At 33.1% G+C, this 18,643-nt stretch overlaps 1 protein-coding gene and 2 long non-coding RNA genes across 4 annotated transcripts; 1 reads left to right on the forward strand and 2 right to left on the reverse strand.

Moving 5' to 3' along the window:
• Positions 1 to 287: 287 nt before the first annotated feature.
• Positions 288 to 2,109, forward strand: LOC128285256 (uncharacterized). The gene is made up of 2 exons (XR_008275718.1): positions 288 to 409; positions 1,806 to 2,109. It is a non-coding gene; the product is annotated as an uncharacterized LOC128285256 (long non-coding RNA).
• A 2,052-nt stretch (positions 2,110 to 4,161) lies between these two features.
• On the reverse strand, positions 4,162 to 10,013 carry LOC108479602 (cullin-1). Of its 2 annotated transcripts, none has more exons than XM_017782313.2 (20): positions 9,757 to 10,013; positions 9,216 to 9,394; positions 9,010 to 9,109; positions 8,388 to 8,573; positions 8,209 to 8,256; positions 7,920 to 8,123; positions 7,736 to 7,813; positions 7,283 to 7,372; positions 7,100 to 7,180; positions 6,942 to 7,001; positions 6,455 to 6,484; positions 6,291 to 6,377; positions 6,051 to 6,200; positions 5,922 to 5,977; positions 5,662 to 5,782; positions 5,412 to 5,573; positions 5,166 to 5,309; positions 4,828 to 5,046; positions 4,574 to 4,741; positions 4,162 to 4,452 (listed from the first exon to the last, which is right to left on the reverse strand). In XM_017782313.2, exons 2-20 carry the CDS (start codon positions 9,344 to 9,346, stop codon positions 4,351 to 4,353), a joined length of 2,217 nt encoding a protein of 738 aa, XP_017637802.1. In that variant the 5' UTR covers positions 9,347 to 9,394; positions 9,757 to 10,013; the 3' UTR covers positions 4,162 to 4,350. The 2 variants fall into 2 exon arrangements, with proteins under 2 accessions (XP_017637802.1, XP_017637801.1); XM_017782312.2 differs by having other exon boundaries at positions 9,216 to 9,405; positions 9,757 to 10,012.
• Positions 10,014 to 12,860: 2,847 nt separating this feature from the next.
• On the reverse strand, positions 12,861 to 15,212 carry LOC128285222 (uncharacterized). Its single transcript, XR_008275664.1, has 3 exons — positions 15,107 to 15,212; positions 14,321 to 14,361; positions 12,861 to 13,074 (listed from the first exon to the last, which is right to left on the reverse strand). It is a non-coding gene; the product is annotated as an uncharacterized LOC128285222 (long non-coding RNA).
• Between the last annotated feature and the right edge of the window lie 3,431 nt (positions 15,213 to 18,643).

Raw genomic sequence — 18,643 nt, forward strand, 5'->3', positions numbered from 1 at the left:
CTGTATTTTATTCTTTAATTAATGTTTATGGAGTTACATTAGAGTTGTATTAAATTTTGGTGAAAAAATTTTAATATTTACCTAGTTAATTTAAGAAAAGGTTTAAATTGTAATTGATGTAAAAATCTAGTTATAATTGAATTATAGTGATTAAGTGGACTAAATCCTATAAGTGGAATGGTTTAATTCGAAATTATACCATTCTTGTTTAATATGGACGGTTTAAGGATAGAATTTAGCTCAAATATATGCTTAATTAAAGGGTAAATATGTATTTTAATAATTTTAACTTAAGAAATAAATAAAATAAAACATTCATCTTCTTCCTTTGTGGATTTTTCCACTGAAAGTTGAATGCTAAAACACCATTGAAGGGTTTGGAGTTTCGATTGGCTTGTAACCTTGTATGGTAAGAGTTTGTTACCCATTTTTAGTAATTTCTATGTTTTTGAGATCGTTGCATTTAGATCCAACTAACTCGTATATTTGTTTTTAAAATTGTTAAGAATTTTGGATTTCACCATTGATGATTTCTTTTTGTTTATGATGTTAAAGGATGGATTTGAGGTATTGGTTGTTGATTATGATTAATGTGTAAAGTAATTTTCTTAGTTTTTTATTAAAGGATTAAATTGATTGAATATTAAAATTGATAGGGAATTTTTGAGAATTTATAATAATTTTGGGCTGTAAATGAATGAGAGAAAATTCGGTTAGCGTGAGAAGTTGTAAAATTTTGTTAAATTTGGAATTTTGGGGTTTAAGGACTAATTTGTGAGAAATGTAAAAGTTTAGGGTAAATGTATGAATAATGAAAAATTAAGGATCTTATGCATTGAATTGAGTGTGAAATGTATGTGAATTTAATAGATTAAATTTAATTACTATATAGATCAAGAACTGAGTCAAAAAGACTAACAGAAAAAAGGGAAAAATTGCGTAGTAGTTTCTGCGCTTTAATCTGAAGTAGATTGTAGATAAGTTCATAGTGTAATATATGTAGATGAATGTTTCTTTATAATTATATCATTTTTTAATAGATAATTGTATATATGTGGAATTTTATTAGTTACCTATATACTATTAAATATTGCAAATAAGTACATATGAAAATGAATAATTGGTGGTGGAAATTCTTGTGATTTCACATTATGGGAATGAATTTAACAGTTTCCTAATATGACTACGGAAATTAAAGAAGTGGCTCTGAATGATAAATATGTATAAATGTAATGAATTTATGTATAATGCCCGGTTGAACGTAGTAACTGCTTAGGATACGATTGGCATGCCAATAAGGTTTAAACACGCGCTTGTACGAGTTTGCACTTCGGTGCCTCTAATTGCACATTTGTGCCTCTGTCTACACTTCGGTGCTTCTGTTACGCATTTATGATGCCTCTAGTGTGGTGTAGTTATCCGAGTATCCAAGTCAAATTATTTAATTCATCGGGCTATATGTTAATCGAATTACAACTTATTTATGTGCTTAAATATTATTGCATATTCATGGTATTTGTAAGTCAAAAATGTTACAATGAATCTCTTGTTTACATGTGTGGATAATTACATTGAGGAAATATGATATATGGCAATGGTAAGTTCTTTTGAGAAGGGGTTATTATGATATATTGGATATGTGAACCAACACTAACGTGGTTTGTGAACTTGTATTTGGCTATCAGGAATTATGAATTAGCTACTTGAATATATATATTTTGTTTAAGGTAAGTTAATTAGTGTTTTAGATTATGAACTTACTAAGCTTTTTTAGCTTACTTGTTTTGTTTGTGGTTCTTTTGTAGTTTCCAAGTTATGGATTGACTGGACAGATTGAATCGGAGCTCACACTATCCAGTCATCTTGGTAGCTTTTGTATTTAATTTTGGGATGTGGCATGTATATAGGTTTTTATTGTTGATATGTAAAATGTTATGTCATGATGATATTTCTAGTTAAATGGTTTGGTTAGGTAATACTTAATGTTAAGAATTAGGTAATGATGCTTTGGAATGGTAACTTGATGTGTATGTTTATATTTTGGCCAAATTGGTTGATGGATTGAGCATGGAAAGATGACTAATGTTAAGTGTCTTCTTGGTTGGGTTATTTGTTTGAATGATTATTAATTGTAGTGTCTTTGAATGACATATTGGTTAGGTATTTACTAGGTATGCTGTTATGTGGTTTGATCATACTAAGGCTTGTGGAAGTGGGATGTCTTGATGTGCAAGATTTAGGCTTGTTTTGGTTTGTTTTAGAGGTAACATGTGCTGCACACGGGCTGTCACACGGTCATGTGTCCCAAAACACTTTGTAACACAGTCTAGCACACGGCTTGCTACACGACTGTGTGACCCAACTTCGAATACACACACGGTTTGGCACACGGCCTTATGACCCTATTTCAAATACTTACATAGGCGGACACACAGGGTGGGACATGGTCGTGTGTACTGACTTCAAATGTTCACACGATCTAAGCTATGTTACACGGGCTGGTCACACAGCCGTGTGACCCCTGTTTTCTAAATTTTCAAGTTTTTTTAAATTTTTTGATTTGTTTCGATTTGATCCCAAATTATTCTCAAACTATTTTTAGGGCTTCGTAGGCTCAATTTAAGGCCTATATGTGTATGTATGTCATGAATTGAATTGTTTGACAAAAGCTAGCATTTAATTGTAAAATTATGTCTGTTGAGAAGTTAAATGTTCTGTTTTGCTCGGTAACACTTTGTAACCCTAATCTAGCAACAAAGACAGGATAAAGGTGTTACACATTTGGTTCCAATATTGAATCACAGCCTTGGTTGGATGCGCAAAGTTAAAATGGCAACCTTTTCCATTTCTCTTGCGGTCCACATATTCCTTTGTTCTACATTAGAATTAGACATTCGTGCACCAAAAGATTAAAAATTAAAGTTTTTAAGGGACTACTTTCAGCCTACAATTTAATTTGTAACTATTCCTTTTTCTTGCACATTAAGGAACGATGATTGCTGATTAACGCCATCACACCCCTCTTTACCTGGAATTAATCCAGTTTGACTCCATAACCAACAATGGAGATTGCCATTAAAGTTTTAACGTTCCAGGGTTGGATTTTATTTGGTATGCCCAGGTTGAAGAATGGCTTGGATATGCCTAGATGTTGATAATGTGTTTTGTGATATCCAAGATGTTAATAATGTGTTTTGTGCCATATTGGATGCTTGATTTCAAATGTTTATTTTCTTTTGATTGGTATAGATTGGCATGGTACAATGTTTTGTTGAAATTGGAAGAATCATATGAAAGTATAAATATGTTTGGTAGGAAGTATGAAATACGTATCAAATGGATTTTTGTCAAAACAAAGGCAATGTTGCGATGACAAGTCCCAGACATCGTGACTTAGATTAACAGTGAGTGGCATCGCGAGGTCAAGATTTTCGAAGTCGTGATGAAACTCACTGAATGATAAGGTCCCTAAATACAATCTTTGATTACATTTAGGGAATGAGAAAGGGACATTGGCTAAGAAGTAGTTATTCAATTTCCCATTGTTGACTTCTTCTCCACAGGCTACACTAAAATCATCAACCATATTCTTATGTCATGGGTTGCAGATCAAAGCTCGTGACAATTGCATAAAGAGCGTCCCATGGAAACTAATCGATTAAATGATACTCATTTGACCCACTTAAATTGACTTGATTCGTGGAACATATGGAGAAGCTCATCTACTTCAAGCCTTAATGGTCAAGTGAAGTACTTAGGGTTACCATGGTAAACATGTAATATGATAAGATTTGATTTTGTAATATTAAAAGATTGAGTCAATCCCTTAAGAATCTCAATTGTAGATAAGCTTTAATTTCAACCGTTGATGTAACTCAATCTGTATCGTTAATTTTGAAAGAACTCAACTATAAATAAAAATTCTAATCCTATGACACTCGGAGAAGAACAATTGATGGTTTTAACAAAGCTCCCCCACCCATTCGATTTAGCCAGAGTTATCAGTTTTTAAATCCCGGAATCAAACCAACGCAACAAATATATTTATTCCTTAATTGTGCCTATAAACACTGGTTGTAAATTAATTAATTATATTTTAATATTTTTTTATGATCAAAATTTTAAATAAAATATGAAGAAAACAAAACTCAGCATTTAGAGTTCCCTTGAAAAACGAAGGTCTACTCATGTAATAATGAAAATTTAGAGTGAACATTAAATAAAATTTCAATAGTTAAATTAAGACATTCTTCATCTTTACATACCAAAAGAAAAGAAAAAGGAAAAAAGAAGAGGAAAAGCTTTCGTGTCCCCCAATTCCCCCCATTTATATCCATCCAATGTACCCATTCAGGCCAAGTACCTAAACATGTTTGGATTCTCCTTGTCTCTCTCCAGATAGTCTCTTGTGATGAGATCTTCCATCCTCTTCTTTATGGCTTTAATATCAGGCTGCAATTTCCACATATTATGTCTATTAGGCAACCACCAATATATATATATATGCGCATCTAATGTTGTTCTCTTATAAAACTATTAACTGCAGACGAAGGGTTAATAATAATAATAATACCTTGAACATGCGACTCAACTGCTCGACACACTCCGAAACTAACTGTTGATGTCCCAAAACCTTTCTGCTTTTCATTATCCGCACGATTGCAGCATCAATAGCATAACGGCGATCTTTATCAACATCTTCAACAACTTTCTTCCTTTCATCCACAGGAGGGAGAGGAATCTATACATTGGATGAAACACAGAGTTAAAATCTTCTTAATGCAAATAAATATAAAAAGAGAGGAATTGTAAAAACTGTTAAGAGACCTTAATCCTCCTCAATTTGTCGGTGAACTTAGAGTTGAACTCGAAGTAGTCACTCTGGGAGATGGTTTTTGTGTTTGGCTCTTTACTTAGTATCTTATACTTGGCACATGACAGCGAATGCAGTAATCTAACCAAGTCTTCATGGGTCAAGTTCAACTGAGCCATAATCTCTGAATAGCTCAGCCGATCAGAAGCATTGAAGAGCAGTAGGACAGCAGCCTGTTTACATAGGCAACTTGGAAGTTAGATTCTGTGATCAATGTTGAAGGGAACCCATCAAGACACAAGCATGAATATGTCCGATTAAAAGGTGCATAGTTTACAGAATCTCTGCTTACCTGATAAGTAGAAACAATAAGTTCAATAGTTTTGTGTTCAAACTTGCCATTAATGTGGCAAGTTCCCAGCGAGTATATCCATGTAAGCTTTCTGTGCTTTGTTTTTGTTTCATAAAATCCTTTGAAAACTTCCACACACTTGATCTGAAACAGTGAGATTTCTAAATATAAATAAAACTTCCAAATACACTACGGAGCAACATATTTAATACCGTCATCATACAATAACTTGTTTGAAGTCATTACCATCTCAGCAGGGAGATTGAGATCGAAAGATTTATAACTCGGCCAAAATCCTGTAGTAAGAACTGTAACTGTTAAATCAATCCCCGGATGTGCAGCAGGATTGTTCCTAAGATAGTCCTCAAAGCTAGCTTGGTTTTCCCTTGCCAATGTCAGATCTGTGACCTGTTAGGATGGTAGAACACAAGTTACATCACAGTTAAAACCATAATAAATGCAGACAAATAAACTAGAGAAACACAGGTCAACTCACCATGCCTTCCATCTTTGAGGTGAACTGTCCACCACATTGCTGCTTTAGTTTAGTCAGAATACTCCTTTCATGATCATCATTAGCACTACGGTCAAAAAGCAGTCGGCGAGCAAGCTTCTTCCTGTCAATGATTGCACGTCATGAAGGTAGGATCAAAATGTACCAGGAGAAGTTACAAACATTACTGGTTTTCCCCCCTTTCTTGACAAGTGATGTGAAACTCATTGACAAAAAAAAAAAAAGAAAAAGAAAAACCTCACCTGTAGAATTCTGCAAAGAGATCTTTATCGCTAATATAGGCAAGTAGCTTAACTACCTACAGAAACCAAACAGATAGTTTAGAATCAATATCAGATCGCCAAAAATGTAACATCGAATTGATAAGCTACCTTCTCAAGTGTTTCTTCAATCGCTTCATCACTTAATTTCTCACTTCCACCCTTCTTGAGGATATTATCACAGAAAGTAGCCAAAAGCTCCGCACTCGAGCTGCCAGTTACAGTTTTGTTGCAGAATACCTCAAAAGCCTCTTTCAAGGCCTATGAACAATTCAAAAAAGCATGGTTCAGGGGAAATGTTGGAACATGATGCATAATAGACATTTAGGTACCATTATTTACAACACTAACCTTGTGGAAGAGAGTATGATTTTGAAAACAGTCAGTCACATATGCCATATACTTATCATGAAGCTCAATTATCTTCCTGATAAGGACCTGATAATAGCATACAAGTTCTCAATATCTAATACTGTTTCAAGAAAATCCATAGCAATAAAAGTTGGGATATGTACCTGCTCCTGCACACCCGAAGAACTTGAGGCCTGTGGAAATGAGCGACAATTAGCACTTAAAACCAGAAACAGGTTAGGCATTAGAAACAAATTATCTTCTACTTTTTTCTCAATGACGAGGAAATCTTAGCCTGCAGTTTTAGTATTTTTCCCACTTTTTCCCCCAAAGAGAAATAACAAGGGAAAGTTTGCAGTTGACAAGTCAAAAAGGCATATCAAACTTTAAGAGAACTGCACAACCACACAGTTACAGATGTAGTTGATTCCCCCCCCCCCCCCCCAAAAAAAAAAAAAATCTGACTGGAACTGCTAGCTTAAATATTACTGTTGTTCCCTTCAGTTATCTAAAAGAATATGATTTCATCCCCTCACAAGAACACAATTAGTATCCAGAAAACATATTCATGAATTATCTTTAATACAGAGAAAATTCAATAAATGTATTCAACAATCATAATAGCAATCAGAGAAGGAAAACAAAATTAACCTGGTTACTTGCAGCATCTTCAACCTGTTGAACCAAGGTGGTACCTTCAGCAGTAATATGCTGCAAGAAGAAAGCACTCAGATTCAGTAAAATCATAAGAGTAACATGAGAATTATGGCCATTTATCTCACAGAATAGAACAAGCAGAAAATTCACACCTGCTTGAATATATTAGCAACAGGATCCAAGCCTCGAAGTATTTTACAATAAAGCCTGTACATCCTAGAAAGATCCTCCACCTGCAAGATGTAACAAAAATCAAATAAGTATCTAATATATATTTGCTAAACCAAATAGCCAGAAGCCAAGTATTGCTAGCAAAAAATGAGGTTGAATAATACCTTGTCATCTCTAAGCAAGGCCCTACATCCTGAGTGCTCCTTTTCAAGTAGCCGATTTGCATACACGACCAACAACTCATGTTGCACTTTCTACATACATAATAAACAGCTATAAATAGAATACTCTAGAAATTATAGAGTTTTCTTCATAGGAAAACTATGTTAATTCTTATTACAGTATTCCATGTAATTGAATATAAAAACAATGTGGAATCTCAATTTCTAGGTAAATGGAAGCAAACAGAAAGAAATATATAGTTGCCACCTAAAGAGAATGCACATAACTTCTTTCATGTATCTTAATGAAAACTTTCACACATCAAAAAGTATCCATTTATGTCTGCTCCAATGGAAGACAAACAGATTTTCTCTAAAAACGAAGGTGCACTTTCAAGCCAACTTAAGCTCACAGAAAAAGCTCTCTATTAACCTATAAATTTCCATGCAACTGACCTCTGACAATTTCGTCTCACTGCTTGAATGCAGGTAATGAGACACTCTGTCCCTTTCCTTCTTCAGGCATTCTTCAGACTGCAATTATCATTAAAATAAATGCTATCAGAACCATCTAGGGTTAATCAGGGTAAAAAACTTTAACTTATAAAAACCACAAACACAGGAACACTTAAGCACTTGCCTTCAACATGTAATCAGGACAAGAGTCTTCCTCAATCCAGCTTGATGCTTTCCGTGAATAGTAAGCACCAGTATCCTGAAGCATGGCTTCTTCAAAATCATCCTCATAACGATCCATTTGTCCCATGCCAATCTCAACAAAAATGCCCAAGACATTCTTCAATAATGCTCGGTCTATCTGTTCTCCCTCACGTTCTTTATCAATCTGATAGAGTAACCACTCCTCTTAGGATTTTTATTCAAAATGTGACCTATATACAATTAACCATGACACAATGATGTAAACTTACAAGGGCAATTACGGCATCTCTGACTTTTTCATGCACTTCCTGATATACCTGAAATGAGTAAAACAGATCATACACAGTTAAAAGTATATGGGAAATAATAGGCAACTAATTCTCAAAATCCAGTTCATTACAGCAGACCAGTATTGGATAAAGGTGTGCTTAAAGAACTTATGACAAACCAGATCACGGAAGCAGGTCAGCCCAACTTCATTAAGTGCAGGGAGTGACCTCCGGGCAATGAAGTAACGGTCAAGGTAATGGAAGAAGCGCGATAACCACCTGACCATTACTTTATGGTTGGCCCATCTTTTAACAAGTTCCCTCAACATGAACTCATCATGCTTCTCTCTTAAAGATGGCAATACCTGATTTGAGAAAAGATGAAATTTGAGAGAGAAAAAAAGAGAGCAAATTTTGCGCACCAAAGTAGATGGACAAATTAACTAATCTATTTGAGAAAACTATTAAAACTAGAATTTACAGAAATATCAAACAACAAAACCATAAAGCTTAAAAACAATTAACTAATCTATTAAGTCTCAAACAAATGCAACCAAAATTATCTGAACATGGAAGCTTAAATAGAGTAATTGAATAATAGCATTCCTTTCAGTTGCAGGAATAGGCACTGTAAAAGATGTGGGTCAAATCCATCTCTTATGCAATGAGCATTCCAGTAAGTTTTCAGAAAGAGAGGGCCAGCTACATTACTTTTACATAAAACACCAATCTACCTACAGAGCAACACAGACCAGTAGTCAGCACCCAATTACGCGACTGACATAACACCAAATTCCTTACCGTTGAAGTAATATATTCTTCAAATGCCTCTCGATACTTGTCATAAAGCTGTTGAGAATAATCATGAGGTGGCTTCTGAGTACACATGTTGTAGATAGTCCTATAGTAAAGATGATGAGGATCAGCATACCGGATAATTAAAAAATAAAAAGCAGCTCAAAAAAACAATGTTAGAAAAAAAGAAGAAAATGAGCAATGAGGAATACGTATAAAGCATCATATATTCTTCAGAGCTAAATGGAGGCTCCGGCAGCCCTTCCAAAATCCTCTTCAGCTTTGTGATCCCCTTATGCATATAATCCCATCCCTGATCCAATTCAATAGTCTTGCGCTCCATTGTTGTAAAAAAAAAAAGAGAGGAGCTAAGATTTCTTCAAATTAAAACCTGTAAAAGCCCTAGCATTGACAAAAAAACCGAGGAAAATCAAACAATCATACCCTAGCATGAAAATTGACAATAAACAATTCAACCTTCCATATATCAAGATATGAAGGTCAAACATCGAACAAAAGAACCCTAACAACAAAGCCAAAAAAAAGACCCAAAAATCAGCGAAAAACATAATTTCTAAACAATGTCACCTCAAACCTCACGACACCCACAAAAAAAAAAAAAACAAAAAGCCAAATTATCGATCAAGCAAAATATATTTTTTAAAAACTAAAATAAATCGAAAATAATTGAAAGCACTGGAAAAGATGAATCGATCACGCAAAAAAAAATTGAAAATAAAAGGATTAGCGTACCAGAAATATGAAGAAAGGGTAGTTGAATGAAAGAAACCCTAACCCTATCGCTAAAGAAGAATCGAATCGGAGAAGGGAATTGGGGGGAAAGGGGGGACGTAATTATGTAGTAGACGAATGGTTGAAAAAGCAGTCGATTGATTATATGAAGAAAAGAGGGTTCTTTTTTTTTTTTTTTTTTGGGGGAGAAATTGTTTTAAAAAATAATTACTTAATATCCATGGCAATTGAAAAAGCTTAGTCCTTCGAGCTTTGCCCACCCTACATTTGAAAGGACTCCCTTTAGAAACTTTGGGCTCATTGGGCCACACCCGGATTAGAGTTAAAGTTTGTGTATAATCTAATTATTATTAAATAGGAAAAATATCAAAACTATACATTAACTCATATTTAACGTGTAATGTTATACATAAATTTTAATTTTGTTCGATTTTATATATGTTATTATGATTAAATTAATAAAAACATTATTGAATTAGTATAATTTTACGATGATATATTGCATACACAAAAAATTATATTAATCCAATAGTATATTCATTTATTTAAATGTTTATAATTGAATAAAAATCAAAGTTTATATTTATGTGTATAATTATATCAAATCAATTTTTATATTAAATCAATATTTATGTATAAATTTGATATTTATCGCCATTAAATGTGAGCTTATTTAAAATTTTATTTTTTTTAAGATTATATCCACCAATTTGATGACATAAATAAAATTAAAGCTTATTTAAAATACGTTAATCAAATTTTAAATACTTGTTAGTTTATTATAATATGGATAGCTTAAATTTGCTTTATTAAAAATAATTATTTTAAATTTTAATGGCATTGTCTATTTTTTAACATGTCGATAAAAATTGTCCATGCAAATTGTATGTATTTATTTAAATTTTACATGTTCTACATATGGTTGTAAAGCTCATTAATAAATACCAATAGGGGTGAATTGGTGTATCAAAATGATAGAATGAAAGTTTTAAAAAAAAATAATTTATAGTGGTTTGGCTTCAATTACTGACCTTCACTACTTTTTCAATTCACTAATTGATTCATTTTAAGAAGGAATAAATATGAAAATTATACATGAACTTTGATTCAATGTGTAATTTGATACATGAACTTTAATTTGGTGTATTTATACACATGAAACTTTTTTTTTGGTGAAAAATAAACAATATTACAACTAAAAAACCTCCTAAGAGATTCTAAAAGCTTTAATTTGGTGTATTTATATACATGAAACTTTTAACGGAAAAACTTTCAATTAAAAAAAGTAACCGACACATTCAATAAAAAAAAAAAAGAAATTGATGGGCCGACTGAGTTAAGTAAATTGTATCTAAACCATTCCTCAAGCTTTCAATAAAAAAACCCAACCCACTTCGAACCTAATTTAAACGAAAAAAGTAGTATTAGGGTTGAGTCAAACCCTAACATGTCCGTCTTATTTTGTTAACCTTAAATCACTTTTTAAAAGATTTTCACATCCACATGAACATAAATCTCATATTCATTTTGAAGGCAAAGGCATAGCCTCTAAAATCCCTTGAGATTTTCTACCCAAAAATCTTATTTACTCTCATAAATAAGAGAAATAAAATAACAAACAATAAATAATATCTCAAAGGTATTGATTTTGTTTATATTATTAGGCACTCTCAATTACAAATAAATATTTGAACAAAGAATAAGAATCCAATCCAATAAGTGTTTATAAATGAAATTTGAATATAAGAAGAATAAAAACAAAATATTTAAATATTTTCTTTTTAATCATTATTAACTTGTTTTTTGTCTTCGTTAGAGTGTTGCAATATCCAATTTATATCTTCTCATTGATTTGTACCATTTGGGGTTGTTGGAGGGAGCTTCTATGTAACAACCTGAATTTTAGATAGTGTCGGGAAATACAGTTTTAAAACTCAATTCTGTAAATAGGGTCAGTAGAATCATGAATAGAATAATTAATAAATTTAGCATGAAAATATATTAGTAAATGATCAAGATATTAAATCAAGAAAAGCATTAATTAAATTTTAGGGACTGAATTGTAAAAGTCCAATCGCTATTGAATTTTAAATTGAAAAATGAACAAGGACCCAATTAGAAATCAACCAAATGATCAAATGGTTAATTGACCATTAATGTTAATGGAACTAGTGGATGTTGATATTCATCTAATTACTTTTCATTAAGAAGGATAAATTATTAGATTAATTATGTTTTAAAGGTTAAAACTTAGTTAATTAAGATTAACTTAATTTTGATATAAATAGGAAAGTTAGTGGAAAGATGAAAGACATTAATATTTTCTTCCCATTTGAATCATCCTACCATTAAGAAGAAAGAAAATTTCCTCTCTTTTTTTCACATTTGCATTTTGCTTCAAAATTAATCAAGGTAAGCATGTGATTTCTTAAAGAATTATATGTATTTTTTATCCTTAGAACTTAAGTTAGAAGACCCATGTATTAGATTTCAAATTATCAAGTGTATGACATGTTACCATGAGAGAATTTGGTTAAATTCAAGCTTTTAAATGATGAATATGTAATTGTTAAGCTTAGATTTAGTTGAGATTGTATTAGAAGATAGTGAAATTAGTTTAGAATTGAAAGTTTAGTTAATTTTGACATTAGGGATAAAATTGAATAAGTTGAAAGTTGTTAAAAATTTATGTTGTAGATTAAAAGTACAAGGTGTAACACCCCAAACCCGGCCCAGACGTTATGGCCGGATCTGACGTGTCACATTGAAGTTTTTAAGAAAACCCATGCCTCTTTCAACGTCCTTCTTAGTGTTTTAAAAGATAGTCTTTGCTAAGTTAATAAAGTGAATGGAAGCTGTGCACCAGATAGGTATCCGAAACAGAGGAGGTGAGCCTAGAAGGCTACTTAAGTACCAAGCTCTTGATTGGATCCAATCCTAGACATACCTACAACCATTGCCACACTTTGGTGCTAGGTTAGGTTTTGAGAAAAACGAGTTGGAATTCATTTAAGTAGATATTTTTGATAAATCGATTAATTGTATAGTTGCGTTATTTTGAAAACAATTATCATTTTGGAAACGCGCCCTAGATCTAACTCATATTGTTTTCAGAAAAATATAGGGTATAAGATAAAATAATCCCAAAAAAATAATTAAAATGGCCTTATTACAACCCAAAACCAAATAATAATATTAATAAGATAAAACTTATAAAGAAATAAATCGGCTACTTATTGCAATTAAAAGAAACAGAAACAACAGTGTGGCCATCTCCGAGTCTCTCGCAACTCCAAACCATCTAAGCTTAGGGATTACCTGTACAGTTAGAAACAGGGTGAGTTTACGAAAACTCAGTGTGTAACCCCAATAACAAACAAACAGTAATTAACACGGTATCAGTACAATCTGGGCCAAAGCCCTATTTAGTCTTGACATATACTGGGCCGAAGCCTTTCCATAAATCATATCACTAGGCCGAAGCCTTTTCATAAATCATATCACTGGGCTGAAGCTTTTACTGTAAACGGTATGGCCCTTAGGCCCATTTCAATATCACATGTAATGTCAATGGATGTATGCAAGCCCATTTCAATATCACATGTAATGTCAATGAATGTATGCAAGCCCATTTCAATATCACATGTAATGTCAATGAATGTATGCAAGCCCATTTGGGGAGACTACTCGACCCACCATCCGCTACTCTCCACCCGTACCAACCAAGCTCTCCATGTGGGGAATAACTAAACCCACCCAACCAAACTCTCCACTGGCAGCATAGTTGCTTTATCATATAACTGGAGGCCTAGCCTCTTTTAATAACTGGGGCAAATCCCTTTCAGATAAACTGGGGCAAAGCCCTTTTCGGTAAACTGGGGAAGAAGCCCTTTTGGCACTTCCTCCATCAATATAACCCATATCCCATGCAATATGTCATGTATGCAGAATGTCATGCCCATATTTGAATCAAACTATCACAGTCAAGTCATTCATATCACCAACATATATTCACAATCAAATCCGTCAACCACATAGTCTAAGTCAGTCACTTGCCCACAAAGGCAAAACAATCATTTTTCATATTATAAGGGTATTTTCATAATTTTACCAAAAATCAGGGTTTTCTATGTTCATTACAATTGTCAATATTTCCGAGTGTTTAAACAATGATCTTTAACCCACTTATCAAATTCAAGCTTTTGGGCCCAAAACCCCTAATGGCCCCTACGAATGCTGATTTAGCCCACTAAGCCTGCTTAACCCAAATTTTACAACAATACTAACCGTGTTAACATGCAACTTTTCCAAATTCCATTTTCTATCAATTTTACCCAAATGGGCCCAAAAGCCCATTTGGCCCAATTCTTGCCCATTGAGGCCCAACTTACCATCGTGCACAAAATTGAGTTATTACCCGTTCCATCAATCCAAACACAGATCTTATCATATTTATCGCATCTATACCCACATGCAACATTACAAGTTCCCGAAATGCCGGTATTTTAGCATTTCGGCTTCTCAGCAAATATTAATCTAAGCTACTACGAGGTTTAGTACACACCTGTTATGGGTTGAAGTTGAAACGTTTCCATAATCAATCACCTACGATAACCACCACTTGTCACTCAAACTTAACTAATCCAATATCAATATATGTAAATCCTAAGCATATCAGTCATACGGAACATAAGGGCATATTCGTCATTTTACCATACAAGGGTATTACGGTCACTTTACCCTACAGGGGCTTTACGGTCTTTTTAATTAGGGGTATTTTAGTCATTTCATCCTACAAGGGTATTTTAGTAATTTTACAAATTGAGGGTATTTCGATAATTTCACAAACCAGTGGTATTTCAGTAATTTTACAAATTAAGGGTATTTTGGTAATTCTATCCTATAGGGGTATTTTAGTAATTTCACAATCGAGGGTAAAACGGTAATTTTGTAAACTGAGGGTAAAATGGTAATTTTATAAATCGAGGGTTAAACGGTAATTCTGTAAATCGAGGGTAAAATGGTAATTTTATAAATCGAGGGTAAAATGGTAATTCTACAAATCGAGGGCATTTCAGTAATTTGGTAAACTAAAGTATTCTAAACAGGGATAACAATACGAATGGGCCTAAAGCCTCTTCTTCCTTAAATGGGCCCACACGCCGTGTGGCCCTTTTAGCCCAAATCTAGCCACAAATATGAGATTCACCTAGCCTAGTCCAATATTTACTACACAATCAAACAACTTATCCAATTGGGCCCGTAGGCCCATTAGGCCCACATGACCCCTTTCGGCCCATCGTGGCCCGAAGTAGCCATCCTACAGCTAGGGTAGCGAGAAAATACACACCTGATAGGAGATTGGAGTTAATCCACGCTCCGAGCACTCTTAGCCGATGCCTAACCCAAACGAGCACGCCATACAGCGAAAGGGATCAGCTAAGAAAATGTACCTTTACTCTCCTCATGGTTCCCTCTATTTAAAGCCAGCTTCGCAACCACTCTTATGTTAGCTTCCCGATGTGGGATCCCTCCAACATCAGAGTTTAAATTCAACACCAACTCTTGCCGCCCCCTGTTAGCAAAATAAATGCTCCTTGCTTGCCATGGGATTCGAACCCATGCCTCCCCTTAAATGCTCCACACGCTACTTGCCACTAAGCCACAAGGCTTTTTGTGTCACAATTTCTCCAACAATATTCTTAAGGCCTACCTACTACACCCAGGGTTTGATTCACCTTAAACCAAAAATTTTGCTAGAGTCTAGGTTTGAACCCAGGACTTCTCCAACACTTCTCAGCACACTTAACCACTAAAACAAGCCTTCAACTACGAAATTGTGACACCCCTAATTTGACCCTAGTCGGAAAGTGGTTTCGGGACCACAAAATCGAGTCACAAAAATAATTAATTGTTATATTCTATGCTTATTATTTGTGAATAAGTATGTGTAAAAATTTCATGTTTTAATTTTGTCATTTGGATGTGAAATTAGCTAAAAAGGACATATTTGAGAAACTTTAAAAATATGATAGGCAAATGTCCAAGTGATTAAAATGTTAAATTACTAAAGTTGTAGACTTGCATGTCAAATGGCCCAATGGATGATAATGATGTTATGATTTTGGCATTATGTGTATATTATATTTAGTAAATAATATTTAATAGTTTATAATTTGAAAACATGAATTAAATAAAAAATAATGGTGATAAAAACAAAGAAACTTTTCTATTTGTTTTCTCTTATTGCCGTAACTAAGCAAGAAAGAAAGGAAAGAACACCAAAGGCACTTGGTCACTTGGTGTTGGGAATTAAGGTGAGATTTCATGTATTTTATTTTAAATTTTTGCGAAATGTTGTTAGTTTTGAAACTCACAACATGACCCATATGTTAATTTTTGTGAATTTATTTCATAAAGCATTCGGTCATGGCTTCAAGGATTAGATTGTGAATGTTTTGATGATAAGTGTTTATGGATGAGGATAGACTAATTAAATTTGCTATGAGGGGCAAGTTTGAGTAAAATTTCATTCAGTTATTAAAGTGCAAAGTAAGGTTGTGCCAAGTTCTTGGAAATTATATTTTAAATGTTAGATTGTAATTATCTGATGCTTAGAATGAGGAATTGAATGGGGAGTTGAACTAAATTATTGTTTATTAAAATATTGATGCATTCGGCCGTGAATTTGCAATATGTTATAAATTGAGTGTTAATTGCCTTGATGAATAAAAAGGTGGTTAAATGAGTGCATGTGGTTTTAGGAATTTTGTTAAGTGAGGTTATAGGTGATTAAAATGAGCAAATTGTATGCGGCAATTAAAGTGAAGTATGAAACTTGTGCTTAATTGTGGAATGCTATAATTAAATTGCTAATATATGTTTATATACTTGCCGAATTTGAATTAAGGTGAAAGACGAGGTAAAGAATGAGTTTGAGTTGAAAATTTATAATTGTAATTAAATTGATAGCATATATTTATATATTAGCCGAATATGTGCTAAAATGAGAAATGAAATGAAGGATTAAGTTTGAATATTTATTTGAGTGGTCTCAAGTATTGAAGCAAGCCCATGGCAAAATCTAGTTAATGGAAAAAGATGACATTCGGCCAAGGAAGTTTTGTGATAGTATTTTTTTTGGCTAAGGATGCTTTGTATGTTATGCATGATGTGTTTAATGTCTTGATAAACAAGTAGTCATTAAATGAGGTTAAGCTTGTGAAATTATGAGTTTGGATGAATATATATATATATATATATGCATTCGGCAATGTGTAAAATATTGATTGTTTTAAATGGTTCGTAGTTAAGTGGAAATGGAAGCTTGATAAAAAAAAAATTCTGTTAAGGATGAGTAAGAGGTAAGTGCATTCGGCCATTAAACATGTGCTTAATTGTTGATGAATGGTTGTAAAGAAAATACATATAGGTCAAATATAGCCTTGGATAAGAAGATTTTTATGTATTGAATTTGTAACATGGTTATGCCGATTGTGAACATGTGATAAAGAATTATTCAAATGGTTGTTTAAATAATATTCAGTTTATAAGTATATGTATAATTAGTTAAAGTGTAAACTTTGCATGTGTATTAAAGGTTTTATGTGATATTCGGCCTTGGGAAATCTAAGCTTAAAAGGTTTGAATGTTAATTGGGTTGTCTCTTTAATGGCGAATGTGCTAAAAGCTAATGCATGATTTAGTTTAATCGATGTAATGATACAAATTATGATATTTACTTGTGGTTTTGAAGTATAGAAAATTTGTTAAGTTGATTAAGTGGTTCTTAGAATGTGAAATTTAGGTAAGGAAATGTGTACAAATAATATTTGTATGGATAATTGGTTTAAAGGGTTGGCATTATACATTGTTGATATGGTGTTATTAATGTAAAGCACTTTAGATTAGACGTATATACATATGGTCACTTAGAACGTATTGAGATGGCCGAATAAGGCTAACGATGAGTATGCTTTGATTTTCTATAATACTTAGTAATTTGTTTAAGGTGATTAAAGATGCGTACGATTATTTTATATTGGGCTAAAAGTAGTTATATGGCCTATTAAATTTCTTGTGGTATTCGGCCATAAGCAAGCACAATGGGATTTTAATAAGTTAAATTTGTTTTAGATTAAGCTCAAGAGCTTAAGGAGCTTAATTCGGATAGGGGAAAAGCTAAACTAACCAAATAGCCGATCCGTAGTCGTTCGACGACATTCGAGGTAAGTCTCTAAGTAATTAAACCTATTTTGAGTTTTGATTAATGGATACTATTATAGAAATGGCTAAATTGAAAAATATGATGTGGCCATGATATGTTCTAAGGCCGAATGGAAAATTTTACGTATTTGAATCAATTTACTAATGTGATTTTGTACCTAAGACAAAATAAAATGACAAGGCGTAATATCTAGCTTAAGATCGAATGGCCAATGTGATGAATGTGAAAGTGTGTATATGTGATAGGCCGAATGGCCAATGTGATGAATGTGAAAGTGTGTATATGTGATAAGGCCGAACGGCCAATGTGATGAATGTGAAAGTGCATACATGAGATAAGGCCGAATGGTTAATGTGATATATGTGTAAGTGAATATGTGATAAGGCCGAATGACCAATTGTGAAAAGTGTGCAATATTAGATATTTAATGAGGCCAAAGTTAGTAAAAATATAAATATATATTAAATGAATTGTCTTTGAGATTGTTTAAGGTTAGAGACCACCGGCTTCATCTTTGGGATTGTATCCGGGTTTAAAGTCCCGCAGGCTTAATGCTGGTGAATTAAGTAAGATTATGATCTTGAATGTTCGCAGTGAGCTACCATCAAGTAAGTACTATACATTTAAGATGTTTAGATACATATTACCTCCTCATTTGTA

Source organism: Gossypium arboreum, chromosome 12 (assembly GCF_025698485.1).
Source record: "Gossypium arboreum isolate Shixiya-1 chromosome 12, ASM2569848v2, whole genome shotgun sequence".
NCBI classification, from domain to species: domain Eukaryota; kingdom Viridiplantae; phylum Streptophyta; class Magnoliopsida; order Malvales; family Malvaceae; genus Gossypium; species Gossypium arboreum.